A 22,407-nucleotide genomic window follows, 5' to 3' on the forward strand; every position below is an offset into this window, starting at 1 on the left:
CCAAAAACATTTGATGTGTGACGTTTGATGTCTTAATCCTAAATATTCATAAAGCACTGAATACCAACAGCATCTCCTTTACCCCAGGCCACTTCCCCAACAAGGCCATGCCCTCCACAGGGGTCCTGCCATGGATCCAGGGAATCTTCTGTAATGCCAACAACCCTTGTTTTCAATACCCCACCCGCGGGGAATCTCCCGGCCTGGTGTCCAACTACAACAACTCAATGTGAGCGTCACCCAGGGCTGCGAGCGGGAGGTTGTTTTAAACCGGAGGTGTTCAATTCCTAGGAAACATTTTTGATCTTAGATGAAAGGGCAAAATTATGGAATAAAGTCGATGCTTAAATGCATGTGGTATTATAATCTGGTTGTTTCATATCTGTGTGTGTGCATACAATCATATGTGAAGGTAAACACTGTTAGTCTGCTGTTCAACAATGATGTGTGTGATTTGTTATTGACCTCAGATTGGCTCGGTTCTACACGGACGCCCAGGAGCTTCTCTTTAGTGACCCAGAGTTTCTGCAGCTCGGGCGCCTCTGGAAAGAACTGAACGCTATGAGTAACTTCATGGACACCCTGCGCACCCGTCCTGAACAGGTCTCAGGTCAGTTCTCCAGCCTTTTCGTCAACACGGTGCAAATACATAACTGGAGTCAAACCCAACTTCAGCCAAGTTGACTTTGCATTGCAGCCAAACTTGTTGTCCTGTTAATTGTGTTCTGTTGTGTCTGTGATTGCTACTATACAACTGATAGGTGTTTTCTGTGGTGAGGAAAATAGAGAATAAACATAGAGTTGCATCATCTGTCCAAAAACCGCATCAGAGTCTACATACGTATTCACGTTTCTACGTACTTTACACATTTTCCCATCAGTCATAGCTGTGAAGCCGTAAACTGCTTACTTTCACCACCTGTGTTTATTTCACACGCCCTCCATCCATGCTCCTCTCTTCATGTTCCTGTAGAAACACAGATGCACCATGCAAACGGTTCAGTTCACGTCAACATATACATCTATACTGTCTATACAGAGTCCCAGTCAAATAAACCTTTATGATGGGATTGGAACGAGGCTGAGTGCATTCCAGCCTGTGAATGATTACGTCTGGTTGCTCTCTGTGCTGCCGCTCTCATGGAGAAATATGTAGATGGTCTAACAGAGCTAACAAAGATATGGATCCACATTCCACAAAAGTTCCCATGAGGCCCCGGGGAAGAAAACTGAATTCAGTTGAGAACCAAGTTATGTAATTGTTGAAAATTGTTGATATTTAACAGAAAACCTTTGAGTGAACATGTGTGTTTTATGTGCAAGGCCCTTGATTGTGTACATGTGTATGTATGCGTGCACCTTTGTCCCTGGGTTGTATTGTTGTACTACTCATAAGTATCTGTCCCTAATGAGAGGCAAGCTGTCTGGTGGCCAGTGATGGTGCTTTATAGGTTGACCTTTTTGGATGTACATTTATTTGTTTTCTGAAGGAGAGTTGGATGACAAGAACGATAACCACTCTGTCTCATAAATGTGAAACTTATCTTAGCACAAAGACTGGAAGCAATGGGAAACAGCTAGCCTACCAGCACCCGATGAAATCCCTGACTCACCTGTTTTATCTTGTTTGTTTAATTCATTTAAGCGTTCAAGTAACAGTAAAAGGACTTTTGTTTCAGTGATTAGTGTGTCATGAATCTTCACTTACCAGAAAAACAAGCGGTTACGGTCAACAGAGGAGGTATACGTTTGGCATTTGTCATAGTGGCTAACTGGTCTATCAGGTACTTGTTCCACCATTTCTTGGGTAGAAACATGACCAAAACAGTTGAAAACTTCAACACAATCCAAGTGAATCTAGGGCTGAACCTGAATGCCACATCAGCAATTTGCTCGACAGAGTAAACTTTATTCATGCACAGACATGTCACTAATGAGGGGGTGCAGAGGTAGAGTTTCCTCATCCAATGTTCCTAACCTCTTAATACAACAGATTTGTCACAACTTGCCCAACATGTGACGTTGCTTTTGTGGAGCACAAACAACAATGGTTTGGGTAAATTCCAATATTGGTGACAGGTATCCTCTTGTTTAAATTGGAGGATTTTCATTCACATGAACTCCGTCTGTCTCTCTTTGTAGGCCGAGGAGTAAAGGTGGAGACGATCCTGAAGGACGATGAGACTCTGACATCATACCTGCTGAGAGACATTCCTCTGACAGAGTCAGTGGTGTATCAGCTAGTCAATGCCCAAATCAGGCCTGAACAGGTACACTTGCACACAAACACGCGCACACACACCCATGCACGACACAGTTAGGTAGCGAAGGATACTTGTGTAACGTTTCAACATTATCTGAGACATTTGTGTAGTGTTGGAAGCACAACCGACGAAGAGACGACTGTCACCATCTGCCAGCGTTGACCCAACATTTTATCTTCTCATCTTTTACGCCACACTATAGATGCTATCAGCAATTCTTATGACTAGAAAGTCTTTCAAAAGTAAATACTTGCTCCATTTCTCCTGCCTCTGGGAACATCCTCTCTGATTCAACGGTATCAGGAATGCTGTCTGAAGCTGTTCTCTCTACGTTTAACATGCCAGGTTGCACACCCATGTGTTGTTCTCTTTGTTTAGCGTTTGTTATGTCTGCATGCTTCCACAACACCGTATTTAACGCCACATCAGGCAAAGTTTGCAGAAATGCGGATTTACAGAAAGTGTTCATAAAGAGCTGAAAATCTCAGCGAGAGAGTCCTTAAACCTGTACTGAGTTGACATTGGGACACGGCTAAACACGTACTGATTTGACATTGGGACGCGGCTAAACCCGTACGGATTTGGCGGGTGTTCGCCTCAAAGTCTGTGGGAACGTGAGATTGGGATTGGGCCACTTTGTCTAACTGCCAACCTGTGCGTCTGGAGTCTTCCACAAGCTGTTAGCGTTACAGCTTTGAGTACTAACGATAGCCATGTTTAACGTTTACACTCATCATATGATATGTTTATGTTCATAGAGAGACTTTGAGACTCTCTCTTTAGATTTAGAGACTTTTTGAGCGGATAATGCTAGATAATGTTTTCTTTTTTGGAAAAGAGTTCAGAACATTGGGCTGAGTATTTTTGTTGGATTATTTAAAAAAATCTAACGGAGGCTCCATTTGCTAGTTTCGCAACATAACCAACCCCAGCTTCAAGCACACACAAAATTTAGACTATTTTATGACGGGAACTAAACTAAATGAGAAACTAGTTTTTGTCGAAGGAGTCTTGTGACATTGAAGAGAGCACCAATAAGTTTTGGTTAATTTAAGAGGAAAGGGAGGTCTGACAACAAGACAAAGCGGTGAAAATAATCAAAAAATAGCTTAGACTGAAACTGATGTCTTTTTTTTTAGATTAGCCTTTCAATTAGATAGCTAAAGACTTTGTTTTGCTTCTGTACTGGAACTCCTATCTGCTTCCCCAAACTGGAGGCTTTCAGTGACACAGAGTCTACTTTAGGTAACACGGTGACTATGGGTATAACTCCCCACTTCAAAACACCCAAACCAACACACATACTATATGTATTGTGACAAGTACAGTGTAAAGTAAAAAAATACACATACAAACCTATTTTTTAAACATACTCATTGACTTTGAGTGTTTTGGAAATGTGCATTCAGTGTTAATCTCTTTGATTTTGGAAAGCATTTTTATGCAAGAAGCAAATACTGCCCTTTGAAGTGCAATGATATCTAAAATCCTCTCTAACGTCTGCTGTCCTCATACACTTTTTTTCAGTTTGTCTTTGGGGTTCCAGCTTTGCATCTAAAGGACATTGCCTGCAGTCTAACCCTGCTGGAGCGATTCCTCATCTTCCCCAGCCGCAGAGGACTCTACGCTGTCCGCAATGCGATGTGCATCCTTACCCCTCAACGGCTACAGATCATCGAGGACAAATTCTATGCGAATGTCGACTTTTTCAAACTCTTCAGACTGGTCAGTGTTGGCAGGGATATTACCAAAATGTATTATGTGTAAAGGTGTATTGTTAAAAGACTATTATGCAATGGTTTACCATTAAAAAAGTATTAAGTCAACCTCTGATACACATAGCTGGACAATCAAAAACTAAATTCTGCCCAAATTCAATTTGGATCTTTTTTTTCCACATTTCCACACTGCTCACACCAGTTACAGCTATTCACGGTGGTCTTGACTGTGTAAAGTTCATTTTAAAAGAGTGAAATACACAAGTTACCCATTTAGTTTAGGAATTGGGAAGGCCAGAGCTGTGGTTGGACTCGTCCCATCTGGGCTGTCGCCATGTGTTTTAGCTTTTTTGCAAAGATTTCCAATGGCTATTCACCGAAGGCTGAGCCAACTGCTGTCATAAGGCAATGTGGTATCGGGCAGGATATGACATTTGACAAATAGTTATCAAGCAGTGCCATGTAAGCGTTAACTTATGGGTCTGATTTATTAATCAATCTTGATGACAAGTTAATAGAGCATTTGTTTCATAGGTAATTTAACAGACCAATGAATATAAATCACTCCCTTGTTGGAAATTCCAGAATGACAACATAACATTTTCATTGTCTGCATTTAACTGCCACGTTTATTGTTCAAAACATTGAAAAAGTGACTATTTCAAAGACGCACACCTACTATTTGAGAGGCATCATACTTTAATGATATCCCGTATTGCTTTGTCACACAGCTTCAACTCTGCATCATATTAAGTACATTCTGTGGATTAGCGAATGGTTTCTGTTTATGTCTGCCTTCACATTGGCAGTTTGTGCTCCAACCACATCTGGATCGAAACCTAACAAGTCCACACAGGCCTATCATGCCACAATGATCAGGAACCACCAGTTGATAAACAGCTGGTAATATTTTTATAAGGACTCTGACTCACAGGGTGAGACAAATAGTTCTCAGAGAAATGCAAGTTGGCATGTGTCTTCAGTAAATAAAGTCTACTATGCTCCAGGAATGTTTAAGTTAATGTTATGCCATTACAATAACCACAATGTGTACATTGCGGATAAGCATGAAAGATGCATTTCAAGTGGCAGTAATTAGATATTTCAGAAGGGCTGGAATATTTAACATATAGACATAACCCTGAATTAACATGCTGTAGGCTGATAAATAATTACATGTGAAGTGGTCATAGTAATATAATAAGTAAAATACACAACCATAATCTTTTACTACAAAAAGGAAATACTAGTAATAAATATGTGAGAAATTAAACAGAAACATTGAGAACAATAATAACTCAGATAATGTGACTTAATGTCTTAGTAATTCAAATTAATTTTCTTAATACAGCAAACAAACCCAAGACAAAATTTCAACCTGCAAAAATAAAAATAAAAACCTTAAAAAATGATTGAATTAACATCACTTCATTGAATACATCGGCGTAAAGACCATAAAACATTCAAGCAGGGTCCTATTTACCTTCAAGGGGCTCGTTTAAGACCGCTGAAGTTTGGCCAACACGCTTCAAATAGGTACGGGTGATGGGAAACAGCCATGAGCGTAAGCTGAGCAGGCAGACATGGCCTCTGTCTGTAATTAGCTTAGTGAAGAGACACTCCTCTTCTCAGTAACCAGAGGGCACTTTGAGTAAACACAGGCCACAATGAGACAGCAACAATCACGTGGGACGAGGTCAAACGTGTCCATTCTTCTGTCTGTCTCTGTCTTCTGCGACAGCAGCGAAAGGCTAAAATGCGTTTCGCCATCATTTCATGCCATCTTCTTCCCACTATAAATGAATTAAATGTAATCTATTTGGGTTATTTTTTTGTTCAGTGTTGCAATCCCAGACCTTCTCTGTGGGAACAGTTTGTTTACAACGTCCCCTCCCACAGCGGATGAGGACGTCTTTTCAACACCACAGATATTCAGAGTCGAGGCGGATCCGTGATTTGCATTCACATGATGACGTGCGGTCGCATACTCAGGATTCCCAGTGCTTATGGTCCTTTGCTTCTCAATTCAAACGGAAACAGTTTAAAAGCAAACTTGAGGAAGTCTGAGCTGACTGCCCTCTGGTAGGCTTACTCTCTACATGTCATAGTGGAGGATGTCTCCTCTGGCAGTTCTGTGTCTTGGCGAGGGTTGCAAAATTCCGGGAATATTCAAAGTTGGAAACTTTCCACGGAAATATACGGGAATTAACAGGAATTACCTGGAAATTTTGGGGTAATTTAACTGTATTTACCTCGTCATGAGCAGACATGCATGCAAACATTTATAATACAACTTTTAAAAATGACTTTTTGACAATCTGAAAGCCACGAGTAATGGAGGTGATGGTGTACTTTTGTGTGGACATACATACGTCCTACTCTCACTGCTGTAAAAAGTCTACTGTATACAAATAAACTTGGTATTAAAATGAACATGGCTTCAGTTTACCAAGTAATCAATATGCTAATGACAAGCAGTGTTGGGGAAGTTCACTTTCTACATGAACTAGTTCAGTTCATAGTCCATAATTCAAAATTTTGACCTAAGTTCACAGCTCCAAAAAATGAACTAGTTCAGCTATTTTTTTCAATATGTTGCGAGCTATAATTGAAATCTCTGTCTGTCTGCAGTACCGCTCTTGGCCTCTACGCAACTCAACTTTCTCACACTCTCCAGGCATCGGGCTGAAACGTTCAGACTCAACACTGATGACAAAAACGTTCAAAAACAACAGGACGTTTTATCTTTACATTTATGTTTCTGGCAGACGATGTTCCCAACGAGCTGCATTCAGGGTCCAGCTGAGCGAGGCCTGCATAGTCTTGTTCTCAACTACATTGAAGTTCCCTGTTATATGCTTTTGCAAACAACTTAGGCACATTTCTTTTTTTCAAAATTCCCCAAATTCCCGAGTCAAAATTCCCGTGGAAACTTTCCGGAAAATTTCCGCCCCTTTGTAACCCGAGCCTTGGCCTCGTGCAGCTTCCTGGATCTTTTATCCCTTTGTGTTGTGAGTTGGTGAGAAGATCTCTGAGCCAACCAGCAGATCCTCAAGAGACCGCAATGATCAGCTGATATTATATATTAATAACGAAGGATCCCAGTGTTTTTCTCTGGTCCAGTAAAACACGTTTATGGTACTGCATATTTGATCACCTAATATATTAAAATATTTCATGTACGTATATCAGTTCAACATCAATCATGACACATTTTTAGGACATTTGACATAAAAGAAACAAAGTCATCACTTCAATAAATAAATATGTCTCTCCACTTCATCAGTTTCAAGGAATTTACAAGACAGAATTAAAGTTTTACAACACTATGCATTCGAATACTTCCGACTGCAAGTTGTCTGTCATCGAGGGCCGGTATCACGCTTTCCTTTTTTGATCATCGTAACAAACAAAGGGACGCCAAGGAGAGGGGGTATTCATAACTTCCTCTGTGTCAGGAAGACATTGTGTTTCTGGGAAATGTGCACTTTTGAGAAACAGAAAAGTACTCATATTAAAAGAATGCATTTGTTTCTTATTAGCTTCCTCGTGTGCTGGATAATCACTCTGGAGGCATTGAAATTCAAGTCTGGGTACAGGTCGTCTCTGCTGTCTCGGACAAACTGCGAGAGGTAAGGCACGGTCCAGTCTATTCAAAAGTTCACCGCCGGCTATTTTTAGCTGTCAGGAAACAGTTGCTTCCCCTGCTGAAGCTTTCTCCCAAACAGAAGTATGTGGATATCATTTAGTGCGTAATAGGAAGGCTAAATCCAGAAAAGGCCCGTTAGCCGAAAAAACAGATATATCATCATGATGGGTCCATCCCAATGGAAACAACACTGTGACTGTAAGAACAGCTGGAGCCTCCATACATGGAGAAGGTTCAACGCCAAGGGGGATTGAGGGATCTGTTTTTGTTTATATATATATTATTATATATATTATATTATATTATATTTATATATATATATATATATTATTTGAGAAGTTGTATTAATATAGGTTGTGTTGTACCCGTCATTTTAAACTGTGGGTGTGTAGAACAATTTGTTTTGTTTGTTGTTTGTTGGGGATGTTTCCATGGGATGTTTAGTGTCGCTGACAGTCTGACATCCTGTTGGCACGACACTTTGTCTTTGTCTTGACCAGAGACTATAGTCAGTCTGTGGTCAAGACAAAGACAAAGCGTCTCTACCATAGACAGCAGAGACAGACGACGTGAAACTGTGCAGCCGATCAAGGCCAAACAAATAAATTGTTGCTATGTGTGTGTATTATAATTTAAGATACCAGAGTGTCACGATCCAAAATATCAGCCTCCTTTTCAGCATTGTGATGATTGCATAACTGCCGTCTTATTAATGAACCACATTTTTGTCCATGTAGCTTATTGTGTGTACTGACCCTTGACATATCTTTAATACATATCTATTCTTATTTAAGCTCTGTTTTACCTTTGCATCTCTCCACAGTTGCACCAGAGGAATAGCTCCAGGGAGCTCCTCCAGGTCCTGACTCCTCTCTTCCAGAACAATCTGTCCTTCAGGGAGGTGATGGCCACCGCCTCCAGCTTGGTATGCGGCTACACTGAGGGCGCGTTCTCCCGAGTCACCTCCTTTAACTGGTACGAGGATAATAACTACAAAGCCTTCCTGGGCATCAGCGGCCACAGGGCGAGCCAGTACACATACGACAACAGCACCAGTGAGTAGACACATATAATATATATATACACGTTAGTATGACAGATGTTAGTCTAGTCTCAAGCCTTTGACTTTACCTTAAAATTTTACCTTTTGAAGTAACCCTACTTGAATTCATGGTTTATAATAGCAGTGGATCTCCTGGTTTAATTTGACACACTCACTGAATTTGTGCAGTACAACTTTAATTGCATCTACCAAGGAGGAATGATTTCAGTCCAATGTGTGTGCTAATTTGTAAGATATCTCCTCAACTTTTTAAGTACAAGTAAGTGGAAGGTGAGGCCAGATGCCAAACAAAGATGAAGTAGCATCAAGCTGAAGCCATTATGGATCAAACATTGTGGCGCCCTCCTGTACTGTGTCATACAAGAACACACATTTTGTCCTTTCTTCTTTACTCCTCCTTTCAATATTTAGGGCTGTTAATATTTTTTTCCCAAAACAGTTTATTCATCTGATCTCCACACTGCCAATTATGGTACATAATGATTGTATATTTAGTTGAGCATAAACATATTTTTCCTCTTTCAATAGCGTGTATTCGGTATATACTACATAACCTTTCCCTGCAGCTCCTTTCTGCAATGATCTGATGAAAGACATGGAGTCCAACCCCGCCACCAGGATTGTGTGGAACTCTGTGAAGCCGATGCTGATGGGACGAATCCTCTACGCTCCTGACTCGCAAGCTGCCCGGCAGATAATACGAAATGTAAGCAGCATGGGCCACTGCGGATGCATTTCACAGCATGGTGGAGAACCACAGTTTCATACACTCATTCTGGCAGGATTCAGCAGGCTTCAATTATAGACTTTTCCCTATATTGCTAAATTTGACGCATTTTACTTTTTGGGTATTATTTTCAATAGATGGTGGAAGAACTAAGTAGTTGGTGGTTTTATTGATGAAACAAATGAAAATGGTGGAATCCACTCAGTCACAAAGATGGAGAGCTAATGAAAATGTATAAAGAAAGATACAGATTCCCGTGATAACCACCTTTTAGATGACGTCTGTTACTCCATAACATCCGTATCTTTGATTTTCTTTGGTGCAATCAAGCCTGCTGCAGTGAACAATGCCTTCCCCTCAAAAGGGGATCAGCTTTCCTCATGTCATGTCCAGCCCTTTGTATCTAGATGTAGATACGTGTTGGTCAAAGCCCTTCAGGGGGGCAGCAGTCATGGATGGCTTGGTTGCAATGGAAGAACACGGGCTGATCGGCTGTGGTGGCTACCACAAGGTCCACTGGCGCCACAGCGTTTTCAGTGTTATGTAAGCAGAAAGAGTCTGTCCTTAAAGACGTGGGATCACGCACACAAAGAGACACACACACACTTAGGTTTCCTCTTCCCTGACCTTTAATGCCCTCTTTGTCTTCCTCTACCCTCAGATTGGGATCTTAATTGCACTAAGAAAGTAATGACTAAGGCGTTAATCCATTGCTTTACGAGACCAAAAACATGTTCTCGACATGCTCTTTGTTGTCTTCCTCTTAACTCTGTCATATATCCGTTTGTTTCAGTGGAAACTCCAAGTGAAGCATTTAAACATATCTTCACGCTGTTTGTGACTGCTCCAGTGTGACGATGACGGTTGAAGGGTGCCGTCACTGCTATTTTATTTAGTTACTTATAACAAGCCCTGGAGGCCCACTAAGGCCGTATCATTCAGCCTTGAGTTTAGTAGATGTTACTTGTCGAACTAGACTTGCTACAAGTGCTCACATTGTTGCACCATAAGTACTGTAGGTATATGCTAAGTTAGGCAGAACATACTTCACATCTTGGCCAACTACGAAATTCCTCCACTGCCCCCTTTAAGAAATCACCTCAAGGAAACCCCCAGTCCTCCTCCTGCTTTGCGTGCCGTTTTAAACGGCCCCGGGGAATGAGGAAGCACTCACTTGTGGGAACCTGACTGGGATTCACTGGGCTGGCTGAATGCATTCGGCCAGTTGTCACCAACAGCCTCCATTGTCACCCCGGCTCCATTGTCCCCATTGTCACCCAAAATCAGACACACACAAGAGGAAGGCGTTTAATTGGGTGTACTCTTGAGCGCTTTCATCCCCCACTGCACATGACTGAATACTGAAATAGCCAGCCTTTGGTATTTTCCACACAAGGCACTGTACCCTCACACATCCAGGGTTTTAATGATAAGCGTGCAGTAAATATTTGACGATTTGGCACAGAGTGCATTTGTTGCACAATTGCTGGTTATCTGAACTGGCCCGCGGGAATTCTTTGTGTGAGAATGTATGTGTTGTCTTTGCAAAGCCTGTTTTCACAGAGAGTTTGATGTGGGAATGGTATGTAGCAGGAGATTAGGAGTACTGTGACAATGTGTGTATTTGAGTTTCTAAATTTTGTTACACATGCATGCATTTACGTGAGTTGATTTCAAATACCCCCACCGCCTCCCCCAACATGTTATTCTATACATGTGTTCCCATATCTCAGAATTTTATGCACCCAGATACGTGCTCGTTGTGTGTGCATGTTTATTTTTGATGTTTCCTCTCAATGTTGAGACACCAACCATTCACACACACACACACACACACACACACACACACACACACACACACACACACACACACACACACACACACATTTCTATCTCTGTCGCAGGCAAACACAACATTTGAGGAGCTGGAGAGGCTGAGGACGATGGGGAAGGCCTGGGAGGAAGTGGCTCCTCAGATCTGGGCATTTTTCCAAGATGGAGTTCAAGTCAACATGATCCGGGTAGGACAGCAATATAGAGTGACTGAATAGTTAGGTTTGAACTCTACACCATCAGAAATGAGGACACAGAATGTGTTTGTTGTAAAATTGTCTTAGAAATGCTACTGAATAAAGAAAGAAACAATGAACAAAATACAAGATTGCTTGCAAGATCGCTGGATTTGACTTATTTAAAACTGACAAAGGATTTTAATTGGTTTGTAAAATGACATCCATGTACCAGTTTTACTGAGTTTGTACTAGTTTTACAGAGAGATATAATCAGGATCTACCATTGTGTTTCCATTCATTGGTTGACATCCAATGCCAACCAATTGTCCCTTTGAATGAGATGATTGATGATGTTTTTATATCCTGATCTTGTCCTCACTGATATTTTTTTGCTGAGGTTTCATCAGTTCTCAAAGTTTCTTGCTTGAATAAAGAACCTTATCTTACCAAAATAGGCCATCTCTTTCCCCTTTCCATCTATCTGCCTCTCCGTAAGTGTCTATCGCTCTTATTTTCTCCTTTTGACATCCCCGGAAGGCCCCATCTACTTATTCACTTATCTCTCAGTAAATTTACATGAACTATTAATTTGTTTTTCTTTATCTAAAGCAGTTACCCTTCTCTTATCCGCTCTTCCATTTTAAACCTTTTCTGTGACCGAAAAATCTCATAACAATGTTAATGCTTTAAATAAGTTCATCTTTGTTCCGTTGAGGCTGCCTTATCTTTTTTTTCTGGTTTTGCGAAATGTTTGTTGTGTTCGTAGTGGTGTCTCAGAAGCATCTTCCTTAAAAAAAAATCGTCTTCTTAACAGACAACCCCCAGAATAAATAAATCCCATTCCCCTACCTCCTTTTGTGTTTAGGACACCATCTGCAATCCATCGGTGATGGATTTCATTGACAGGAGTCTAGAGGAGGCCCCATTCTCCTCCAAACACATCCTCAACTTCCTGTACAACGGCCCTCCAGAGGACCGTCCGGCCGACGTTCCTGATTTTGACTGGCGGGACATCTTCAACCTCACTGACCGGTTCATTCGAACACTCAACCAATATGGGGATGTGAGTAAAACACATCGATTGTTGTCTTGTAGGCGTTGCTTGCCTCTCAAACACTGCTGCCTACGTTTGAAGAATGTGCGTAACGATGCTGAATCGTACTGGCTCCACATTTCCAGATGAGACTAAGGTGTCAAGATTGTTTTTGCCAACTTCTTCCATCGGAAAGAATGTGGGTTGTTTTTCCACATTTCGCTCCACCTGAGTTTTAGGACAGGCCTATTCATGAAATAATCCAATTAAGCCATGTCTTGTCACTTGTTGATTTCAATACCCCGGTTGGCTGACCACTATGAGCTCAATACAATTGTTGACGTGATGTAAGCATTTAGATGAGCTGTCTCTGGGCTCTGCAATTTGTCTGCCCGTTCAGAGGGTAATCTATCCAGGTGGGCGAGAGCCATAGCAGCAAACTAGCTGTCGAGCCTCTTTTGTTTCCTGCTGATGGAGTGGAGGATTTAGAAAAACAACAGAAACACATCATAAACCTTCTCTTGTGAGTGCCCTCCACATTTAGTGGACCAATGCATTTGAAACAAAGTTTAAATCACTCCTTTCCTTTGGGAGGCTAATCGGGATGAGGGGCCTATCACACTGGGGGGTGACACGGGGGGCACCTTGGTGCATGGCAGGGTGGATGGTTGGTGCTCTTTGTTTTTGTCCAAGTTGAAGCTTACAGCACTTGAGTGTGACAGGGAGAGTGGGAACGATTGAGGCCGATTAGCTACAGCTGCCACTCCAACCACCATCCATTATAAAGCGACAACAATGACCGTGGGCTTGATGGCTGGCTGGCTGCACGTTGGTGGCATGCATGCGTAACAGTGGGGCTGCAGTGCTAGGAGGTGAATGCTTGGGCAAATGAAGGGACGGTCTTTGAGATTTAAATAATTAGTTGGGTGTGTTTAGTGTACATTGGGTCTGTGAATACATATACATGTATGCATGCATTTTGAATGCACGGCAAATGTGTGTTTTGGTTTAGAGGGGGTTTCGGCCCATGGGATCTCAAGGGTAAGTTGTTGTTTGGAGTGTTTCCTTTTGAGTCTCGGCCCTCCCTATGTGCATTAGGCTACAGTGAATGGCTATATCAGACACGCTTTGCAGGGAAGAGACAACCACTGCTGAAGTTTCTCTGCAAATGTGGTTGTGGATTGAGGATCACAGTGACTCGAGCCAACACTGACAGTTTTCAGCGTTTCACCTTTTCAGCCAGGCTAGCATAGCAGAGTGGCTCTACCAGGGATGGGAAATGTCAGTCCACCGCTTTTTTTTGAGACTGTAATATCTCAAAACTATGATATGAATTGCCATTTGGTTTTGTACAAATATTTATGGTCCCCAGAGGATGAAACCATGATTACTTTAGTAACCTGTACAGCCACCAGCTGGTACATTTCCAGCTATCTAATATCTTCTGGGTGTATGAACATACAAACTTTCAAATTTGTCCAATTGACTTTGCTGTTCTTAAACTATTTTGGCAACTGTTGGATGTATTAATAATATACAATCTGGTACCTGTTAGCATTGTCATTGTAGCATTTAAGTCAAAGCATCTCTGCGCCTACACTAAGTACAGACTCACAGAGCGGCCGGCATGGCTGTTTAAGACTAGACATGTTTTTAAAAATTCTTAAAAAGTGCTTTTGTTGACCTTTATGGTTGGAATTATGATACAGCGTATGCAGGACTCAAGTAAAGGACCTTTCTTTTAAAGTGAAATCTAATATTCTATTTAACAGACACCACTTAAAATGTCCTTATATCCTATTCATTTATGTGACTCTGTGTTGTTCCTTCTCCCTCACTCAGTGTGTGCTTCTGGATAAGTTTGTGCCTGTGCCTGACGAGGACACCGTCACTTATTGGGCCTTGGACTTGATGGAGGACAGCAAGTTTTGGGCGGGCCTTGTCTTTGTAAATATGCACACTTGGACCACCAATGTCCCGCCTCATGTTAAATTCAAGATCCGCATGGACGTTGATGCAGTGGAGCGCACCAACAAGGTCAAAGACAGGTTAGAATCAAAGTCCAATGGAAATGATGGGATTGGGATAATGATGACAAACGTAAAGACTTAATATGTGTGTATTGCTCAGGTATTGGGATCCTGGCCCCAGAGCTGATCCTATGGACGACTTCCGCTATATTTGGGGCGGCTTTGCTTACCTCCAGGACATAATAGAGCATGGGATCATCAAGACGCAGACGGGAAAGGAGTGGCCACTCGGTGTTTACCTTCAGCAGATGCCCTACCCTTGCTATGTGGATGATCTGTAAGTGGAAACGTTGATAATTTAGTACATTTAAACAAAGCTCAATCACATTTCACAGAATGTTTTGTCCACTTTCTTCTAACTTTTGATTTTCAAGGTACAGTCCCGATTTATCATTAAACTACATAGTTAACTACTCTTTTGTAGTGAACCAGATAGATTTTTAGAATCACACGTTTCTGGTTCCTCACCTCAGGACCTGTGTCCCTCTCCTTCATCTTATTTCTCCTTCCCCTTCTCTATCTAGCTTCATGCTGACACTGAACCGCTGCTTCCCCATCTTCATGGTCCTGGCCTGGGTCTACTCTGTGTCCATGATTGTCAAGAGTATCGTCCTGGAGAAGGAACTCCGGCTGAAGGAGACCCTGAAGGCCATTGGGGTCACCAACGGCGTCATCTGGTCCACCTGGTTTATTGACAGCTTCCTCATGATGGGCACTAGCACCGCTCTCCTCACCGCCATCATCATGGTGAGGAAGAATGTTACCGGAAAAAAAAATCGTCTAAAGATCCTGATTCCTGTGCCATCTAATTTGTCCCACTGTATGTTTGGGCGGAGGACCTAATGCCGCTGTGGGTGGAAGGCTGATAATGAAAAGTAAACAGTATATGAATGGAGCCCCTCGAGTGCAGGCTATCCTCTACCACACCCTGTCACATTTCTGACTACCTAATCTTCCTGGGAAGCTAATGAGTCAGTTCAAAGAATAATTCAGCATGGCTCCGATCACGATAGTATCACCCAGTTTGACTCCAGATCTTTTTCCTTGAAATAACAGCAGTAGTGTCTGACTGATTGCATACTTATAGATCATTGATGGAATAACTGTGAATGACATGACATCATGGGAATGATGTCAACAGCTTTGCAGGAATGTACTAGTCAATGATTAATTCCTCTATGTTGTAAGAGTTACAAGTCATTGCTTGTTGCCAGCCAGTAGCCCAACTGACATATTGTCGTAAGATAGGTTGTTGTGACCTCTAGTGGACGAAATGTGTTTAGCAATGTTGTTCAGTTTACCCACATAGTGTCTATTTGCATTGCCAATGTGGTATTTATGAGCCTTTATTTCATATGGCATCTACTTTTACAATTCTATTAACCATTAACAAGGTTTTAATATATTTCACATTGATTTTACTTTGATTTAAACAAACATGTGTTTGATTCAAATGATAATGCAGTCTTATACATAACAATAACAACATATTTCACTTATGTTACATTGTATTCAGTGTGGAAAATGTTCTCATCTCAGTTTTGAAAGTCAATGTTGAAGAACCAATTAATTGCAACTTTCTTCAAAACAATCAAAACAGATTTTGCTCAAATTAATACTAAATCACTTTCCAAATAAGAAAAAAAACATTTATCTTATTGTATATTCATCAGGGTCAGTGCACAATGCATTTATAAGTGGACATGTGTATCTATAGTCCAACAATAGCTGCACACATAAAAAAGATCAGTTATATATGAAAAAAACTTGTATATTTGCTTCCCAACATGAATCATTATGCCTCCTCATACAGCAGTATGTATGTGTGACCTGATTCCAATACAGAGTCCATGAATGACCGAAAACCCTGTTTCTCTCTCTCTGGCCTATAGGGAGGAAGGGTACTGAACTACAGCAACGGCATCATCCTCTTCCTTTTTTTGCTCACCTTTACCATGGCTACCATCATGCAATGCTTCCTCCTCAGTGTCTTCTTCAACCAGGCCAACCTGGCAGCAGCCTGCTGCGGCATCATTCACTTTGCCCTTTACCTCCCGCACATCTTCTGCTTCGCCTGGCAAGACCACATCACCAAGGACATGAAGATCTTGGTGGTGGGTGTCCCATCTCAGCATCTCCCTCTGTAAAGGGAACACACTTCAATTGAAACAAATGTGAATACCATACGTATAGTAATTAATACATGTTAGCCTCAGCACATTTACCTGCTCAGAATCTTTATATATTGACTCTTGTACGTGTGTTGTCAGATACAGGAATTTATCTTGAGATTATCTGACAAAATTTTAAAAAAAACAACTAGTTCCTTAATTATATCACAGATTTATTACATCCCAAGGCAATACTACTTCACCTAACTCAAGACTAAAAGTAATTTAGTGGCCCATCACGCATTCACACAGTCTAAACTTCTTGGGCATACGCTTGGATTATACACCAAATGAATTAAATTCAGGCTGCAGTTGGTGAAAGGACGGGCCCTGAATGTAGAATCAAGATGAGTTTACCATTGCCTCTCCTCACAGAGTCTGTTGTCCCAAGTGGCGTTTGGCTTTGGGACAGAGTACCTGTCGCGGTACGAAGAGCAGGGCCTGGGTCTGCAGTGGGACAACATCCAGACCAGCCCTCTGGAGGGGGACGAGTTCTCCTTTCTCACCTCCATCTGCATGATGGGCCTGGACACTGTGCTGTACGCCGTGCTGGCCTGGTACCTGGACAATGTATTTCCTGGTCAGTGCATAAAAGAGAAGTGAATGAAAAATGAAGGGTTTGATACTATTTTGACGTATTTACGGTAGCTCATCTGTTTTTTCATCACAGGCCAGTATGGAATTGGTCGACCATTTTACTTCCCCCTCCTGCCCTGTTATTGGCTCAACAGTGTGGCTCCTGCTTCAGGTGAGCTTATAATACAATATGTATTCTTAGAGGAGAGGCAGTTATCCGGTGACATGATGTATGATCTCAGTCCTAAATCTGCTCTAAAATCCTTTATTTTGTCTTCAAAGACAACAACAAACTGGAGATGGATACAAAAGGCGTCGATAACGTGACAAACAAAGAGCAAGGAGAGCAGCAGAAGCAAGAGGAGGAGGAAAACCAAGATCAAGAGAAAGACCAGGAGAAACCCAAGACTCTGGAAGAGACAGGCTCATGTGTTCACCCGGATCAGGGGGAGAGGGAGAGCCAGGCAGAGGAGAACCAGATCATAGACGGTGAGTGCAGAGCTGATTTTGTTACACGGAGAGAGGCAAATTGTTAAATTCATCATCAAAACACTTTCACATTGTAACTTCTTGTCAGGGCCGCATTTTATATTCCCCAGCGTATAATAAATACGCAATTCTATCTCATTGCACATTACAGCTGCATCTGATTGCCTCTCAGCATCTCTGCTTATTTCTAAAATCTGAAAAAGCAATTACAGCGTTGTTCCATATACAATTAATGACGTAACTTATCGATTATGTAGATGTAATATCTCTCCCAGCAAACACTTTTGGTATTGAAGCCGTTTCTCTTTTTCCTCTAACTTTCCCTCTCTGACAATCAGAGGGATTGTGTGGGAACTCGGAGTCCTTGTGTGTGTTTGCACTTGCTGCCACATGTGAACACACTCACACACACACTAACCTCTCAGTTTCATGCCTAGTTAATAAGTGATTGAAAGTGTTATGGCATTCCAGTCCCCTGATCTCATATGTGTCTTTCATTAACATGTGTGAGATGAAATAAAATTCAATAAAGGGAAAGAGATATGAAGTGTTGCCTTGATTGTCCCTTTTTGCAATATGGTTTGTTTCTGGTTGGTTATCTGGTTGTCTTTGCTTTAAGCAGGTCAGCCATTCTTTGAAGCAGAGCCAGCTGAACTGGTGAAGGGAGTCTGTATCCAGAACCTGGTCAAGGTGTTTGGCAGTAGCATCACACCGGCTGTGGACGGCCTGAGCATCAACTTTTATGAGAGCCAGATTACTGCCCTTCTGGGTCAAAATGGTGCTGGGAAGACCACCACCATGTATGTCATACAGAAGCATACTCACACATAACAGCCATGAAGGCAGAACATGTTGTAAAGCAGTCTCTATTTACTTCTCTCTTTCTGTCTCCTCTTCTTAGGTCCATCTTGACCGGTATGTTCCCTCCCACCTCAGGGACAGCCACCATCTATGGCAAGGACATCCGCACAGACATGGACAACATCCGCCAGTCTCTGGGAATGTGTCCTCAATACAACACCCTTTTTCAGCAGTACGTAACTCCTCACACGGTGCGATTAAACAACAAAAACACACGCTTGCTGTGTGTCGTGTTAACAATTTGATATTTGCTGCATTATTATTTATGTCTCTTTCTTTTGTTTTCTGTCAGTATGACTGTAGCAGAGCATATCCTCTTCTACTCGCTGTTGAAAGGCCGTCCAATAGCAGAGGCCAAGGAGGAGGTGGAGAACATGCTGCAGGATCTGGGTCTCCCCCACAAGAGAGATGAACTGACTCAGAACCTTTCAGGTCTGTATGGATGCGTTTTCATGCCCCCAAAAGCTGCTGCAAAGTGCTTTTAATTATCATTAGTTTTTAAAGCCTGTCCAGACCTAATGTGCAAGGTGTATGTACAAATGTATTTATGCATACTACCACATAAACTACACACGCACGAACGGACGAACAATGATAGATGCACTGTCAGGACTTTATGATGTTCTTATTCAGGCGGCATGCAGAGGAAGTTATCTGTTGCCTTGGCATTTGTCGGTGGGGCCAAGGTGGTGATCCTGGATGAGCCCACTTCAGGAGTGGACCCCTACTCCAGGCGCTCCATTTGGGACCTGCTGCTCAAATACCGTGCAGGTAAGACTGTAGAAGGTAGAGAACCCTGATGTCATGGTGCGGTGGAGGTCTTGGCCCCTCAAATAGACATTTTTTTGTGTCTTTTCCAATACCAAAAGATAAAATAGTCTTATACGTATTATAATCAATATGAAATCATTATCATCTTACAGGGATGGATGGAAGACCCTCCATCTGTTCAAAAATAGTTAGCAGTTCATACTACTATTGTGTTATTTGTATTATATCTTCAAAGTAGTCAGCTAAAAGGTGTATGGCAGGAAAATAGTTAATTTAGTGACTATAATTCATTAGATCTTAAGCTTAATATTCTTACGTTGTTATTATAAATTATACTTATTACTTTTGAATCTGCATAGAAACCAATTAGAAAAGATCTGGGGTGAACATAATTGTGAACACAGTAGCAGTGTAGCTTGTTACATGACATGTGGAGATGAGATGATGAACAAACCTGACAGGTTTGTCTAGTCAGGCCAAACATAATTTAACCTGGGTGCTGCACAAAACATCTTTCAAAGTACAACAGTATTATAAATCCTGGATTTAGCTAACAAAAATATACATCTTCTCCTAAATCAGAATCATCAAACATCTCTCTTTCTCTATTCACCCGCTCCACATCGTCCCCCTGGTTCTCCCGTTGCAGGCCGCACGGTGATCATGTCCACCCACCACATGGATGAAGCGGACCTGCTCAGTGACAGGGTGGCTATCGTGTCTCAGGGACGCCTCTGCTGCTGCGGTTCTCCCATCTTCCTCAAGAACTGTTTTGGCGCTGGCTTCTACCTCACTCTCGTACGACGAATGAAAGACAATACTCCGAAGGTGTGTTCTTGGAGCCTTGTGTGTGTGTGTGTGTGTGTGTTTGAGTGCACTAAGCTTTAAATAGTCCAGCGTGGTAGCTTTAGAAGTGGAATGATGCATTTGGGTTGAAGAGTTAATATCTTGTCCGGCAAGAAGAGCATATGAAATAGCATTTACCGATTTGTATGTTAATTATTCCAGAATTACACAAGTATGTACATATTATGATTTACGATCACATTTTGTCCTGCAGGCCAGCTGTGATCGTACAGATGATTGCTCCTGTACATGTTCAAAGTGTTCAAAGTTCAAAGTGGGCCAGGAAGAGAGCCAGCCTCAAGACAGAGAGATGGATGGTATGTTCCATTGATGTGTTTTCATCACTTCAGAGATCAATCAGTGTGTTCTGCCAAGTTCCTGTCATTCTCCTTAAAGTTGTTTTTAGTCTTGTCATCTTCTTAATAAATACCGCGATGGAATATAATCTCTCTGTATCCTTTGCAATGGATTGTAGTCAGTCTACTTACAGTCGCTGCTGCCATCACACCTAGACACTCCTTACTCCATGTACTACTGTGTCAGACATTCGGCTTACTTAACATATTCAGGATAAGAGAGAAAAAGGGCAGACTATACAATATTAAATTAAACAACCAAAGCCATTAATGTGAGATGTTAAAGTTAAGCAAAATCCTTCCCAACCGCTCTTCTCCAGGTGACATGGATAGCATCACGGCCCTGATCCACCATCACGTGCCACAGGCTCGTCTCATCGAGACCATCGGCCAGGAGATGACCTACTTGCTGCCAAACAGAAACTTCCAGCCCAGAGCCTACGCCAGCCTCTTCAGGGAGCTGGAGGAAACCCTGCTGGACATCGGCCTCGGCAGCTTTGGTGTGTCTGACACATCGCTGGAGGAGGTGCATGGAGATATTAACACATTTATTGGTAGCAGCTGTAGTAATTATTGGACTGCTTGTATTTAACAACTACACACAGTTGTGATTAATATAGGAACATTTAAAAAAAAGTTGTTTATAAATGGACACTGTAGTCCCAGGATAAAAAAAAAACGAGGCAATAGATCGTTTTATTGAGACAATCTGTCATACAGATACTTCCTGACAGTCACCTTTACAGTGATTAGGCTCCGTTTCATGAGGCTTTGTAGTGAAGAGCATCTGTTAATCTTGAATACTGACACTAAAAATAAACGATTTCTTTGTAGATTTTCCTAAAGGTCACTGCTAATGGGAATGCAACCAACAGGAAATGTGTACCAGGTAAAGAAAACACAAGGTCTTTGTAGCACTTTTGTTTAATTTGTCTTTCTCGTGCTGTTGATTTGTGTGTCTGACTGTAAAATTGCAGCTCTCGTAGCCCTCTAATGTGAACTACATCCTCTGTATTCTATTCTCTAACTTTCCTAGACAAGAAATCATTGCGACAGATCTGTCGAGCTAGTCTCTGTGGATTCAACAGAGTGGCTGTTGATATGGAACCACCAAAAGGTGACATTCAGCTTTCAGCTAACAGCTCTGGGCAAATGCTGCTGTTGTGGGAAAAGCAAATACATTTCTGGGATTTTTACAGCACATTATGCATCATAAAATGAAACCACTTAACCTTCCTTCTTTGAATAGAAAGGATAACCAAGAAGTAAACAGAATAGTACGACACGTTAGATGAGAAGATACATGAGGCTACGGCCAGCAGCTGGTTAGCTTTGCCAGCGGCTGTTGGCTTGTAATGTGCTTTCCCTGATCTCAACATGAAACCGTTTGTGTATTGCCAAGTCATTATTTCTAAAACACGCTCTGGCGTGTAACACCATGTAAAGGTACAATGTCACACTTCTGCACTTCTTTCTTTTGTTGTTGACTGGATTCAAACGCAATATAACAAAATGAGTAAGAGCTGCAGGCAGTTTTTTTTTGGTAACCATTTGTTACCGCGCAAGGCTAGCGGTTTCCTCCTGTTTCCAGTCTTTGTGCTAAGCTAAGATAACCGGCTTCTGGCACCAGCTTCAGATCTATTGTGCAGACACAGTGTGGAATAATGAATGAGCGTATTTCTCGAAATGTCAAACTATTGCTTTTAACATTCTTTAATCCTTTCTTGAAAACATGTTTGGGCAAAAGTGTTTTTCCTGACAACAGAGAGCTTATGCTTGTGCGTGCTGATGTAGGCTTTTCATCATGAATATATATTTTGTTTTGGAGCTTTCACTGGCTC

The 22,407-nt window shown here is 41.8% G+C and overlaps 1 protein-coding gene across 2 annotated transcripts in view; it reads left to right on the forward strand.

Annotated features, from left to right (window-relative positions):
• The window catches only part of abca4a (ATP-binding cassette, sub-family A (ABC1), member 4a), a 30,803-nt gene that overhangs the window by 579 nt on the left and 7,817 nt on the right, over positions 1-22,407 (forward strand). The window contains exons 3-27 of one of the 2 annotated variants that reach the window (XM_068581404.1): positions 88-229; positions 471-610; positions 2,143-2,270; positions 3,792-3,989; positions 7,525-7,614; positions 8,455-8,686; positions 9,261-9,400; positions 11,326-11,442; positions 12,299-12,496; positions 14,309-14,514; positions 14,597-14,773; positions 15,021-15,243; positions 16,389-16,610; positions 17,043-17,247; positions 17,338-17,415; positions 17,526-17,732; positions 18,355-18,532; positions 18,634-18,765; positions 18,886-19,025; positions 19,227-19,364; positions 20,014-20,192; positions 20,425-20,527; positions 20,887-21,092; positions 21,401-21,455; positions 21,603-21,683. In XM_068581404.1, coding sequence (XP_068437505.1) covers positions 88-229; positions 471-610; positions 2,143-2,270; positions 3,792-3,989; positions 7,525-7,614; positions 8,455-8,686; positions 9,261-9,400; positions 11,326-11,442; positions 12,299-12,496; positions 14,309-14,514; positions 14,597-14,773; positions 15,021-15,243; positions 16,389-16,610; positions 17,043-17,247; positions 17,338-17,415; positions 17,526-17,732; positions 18,355-18,532; positions 18,634-18,765; positions 18,886-19,025; positions 19,227-19,364; positions 20,014-20,192; positions 20,425-20,527; positions 20,887-21,092; positions 21,401-21,455; positions 21,603-21,683 — 3,915 coding nt within the window. The remainder of the gene's footprint in view (positions 1-87; positions 230-470; positions 611-2,142; positions 2,271-3,791; positions 3,990-7,524; positions 7,615-8,454; positions 8,687-9,260; positions 9,401-11,325; positions 11,443-12,298; positions 12,497-14,308; positions 14,515-14,596; positions 14,774-15,020; positions 15,244-16,388; positions 16,611-17,042; positions 17,248-17,337; positions 17,416-17,525; positions 17,733-18,354; positions 18,533-18,633; positions 18,766-18,885; positions 19,026-19,226; positions 19,365-20,013; positions 20,193-20,424; positions 20,528-20,886; positions 21,093-21,400; positions 21,456-21,602; positions 21,684-22,407) is intronic. The other variant, XM_068581405.1, reaches the window with a different exon arrangement.

The sequence above is a fragment of the Clinocottus analis genome, unplaced genomic scaffold, assembly GCF_023055335.1.
Source record: "Clinocottus analis isolate CAN_PGR_092001 unplaced genomic scaffold, fCliAna1.0.p SCAF_18, whole genome shotgun sequence".
NCBI classification, from domain to species: domain Eukaryota; kingdom Metazoa; phylum Chordata; class Actinopteri; order Perciformes; family Cottidae; genus Clinocottus; species Clinocottus analis.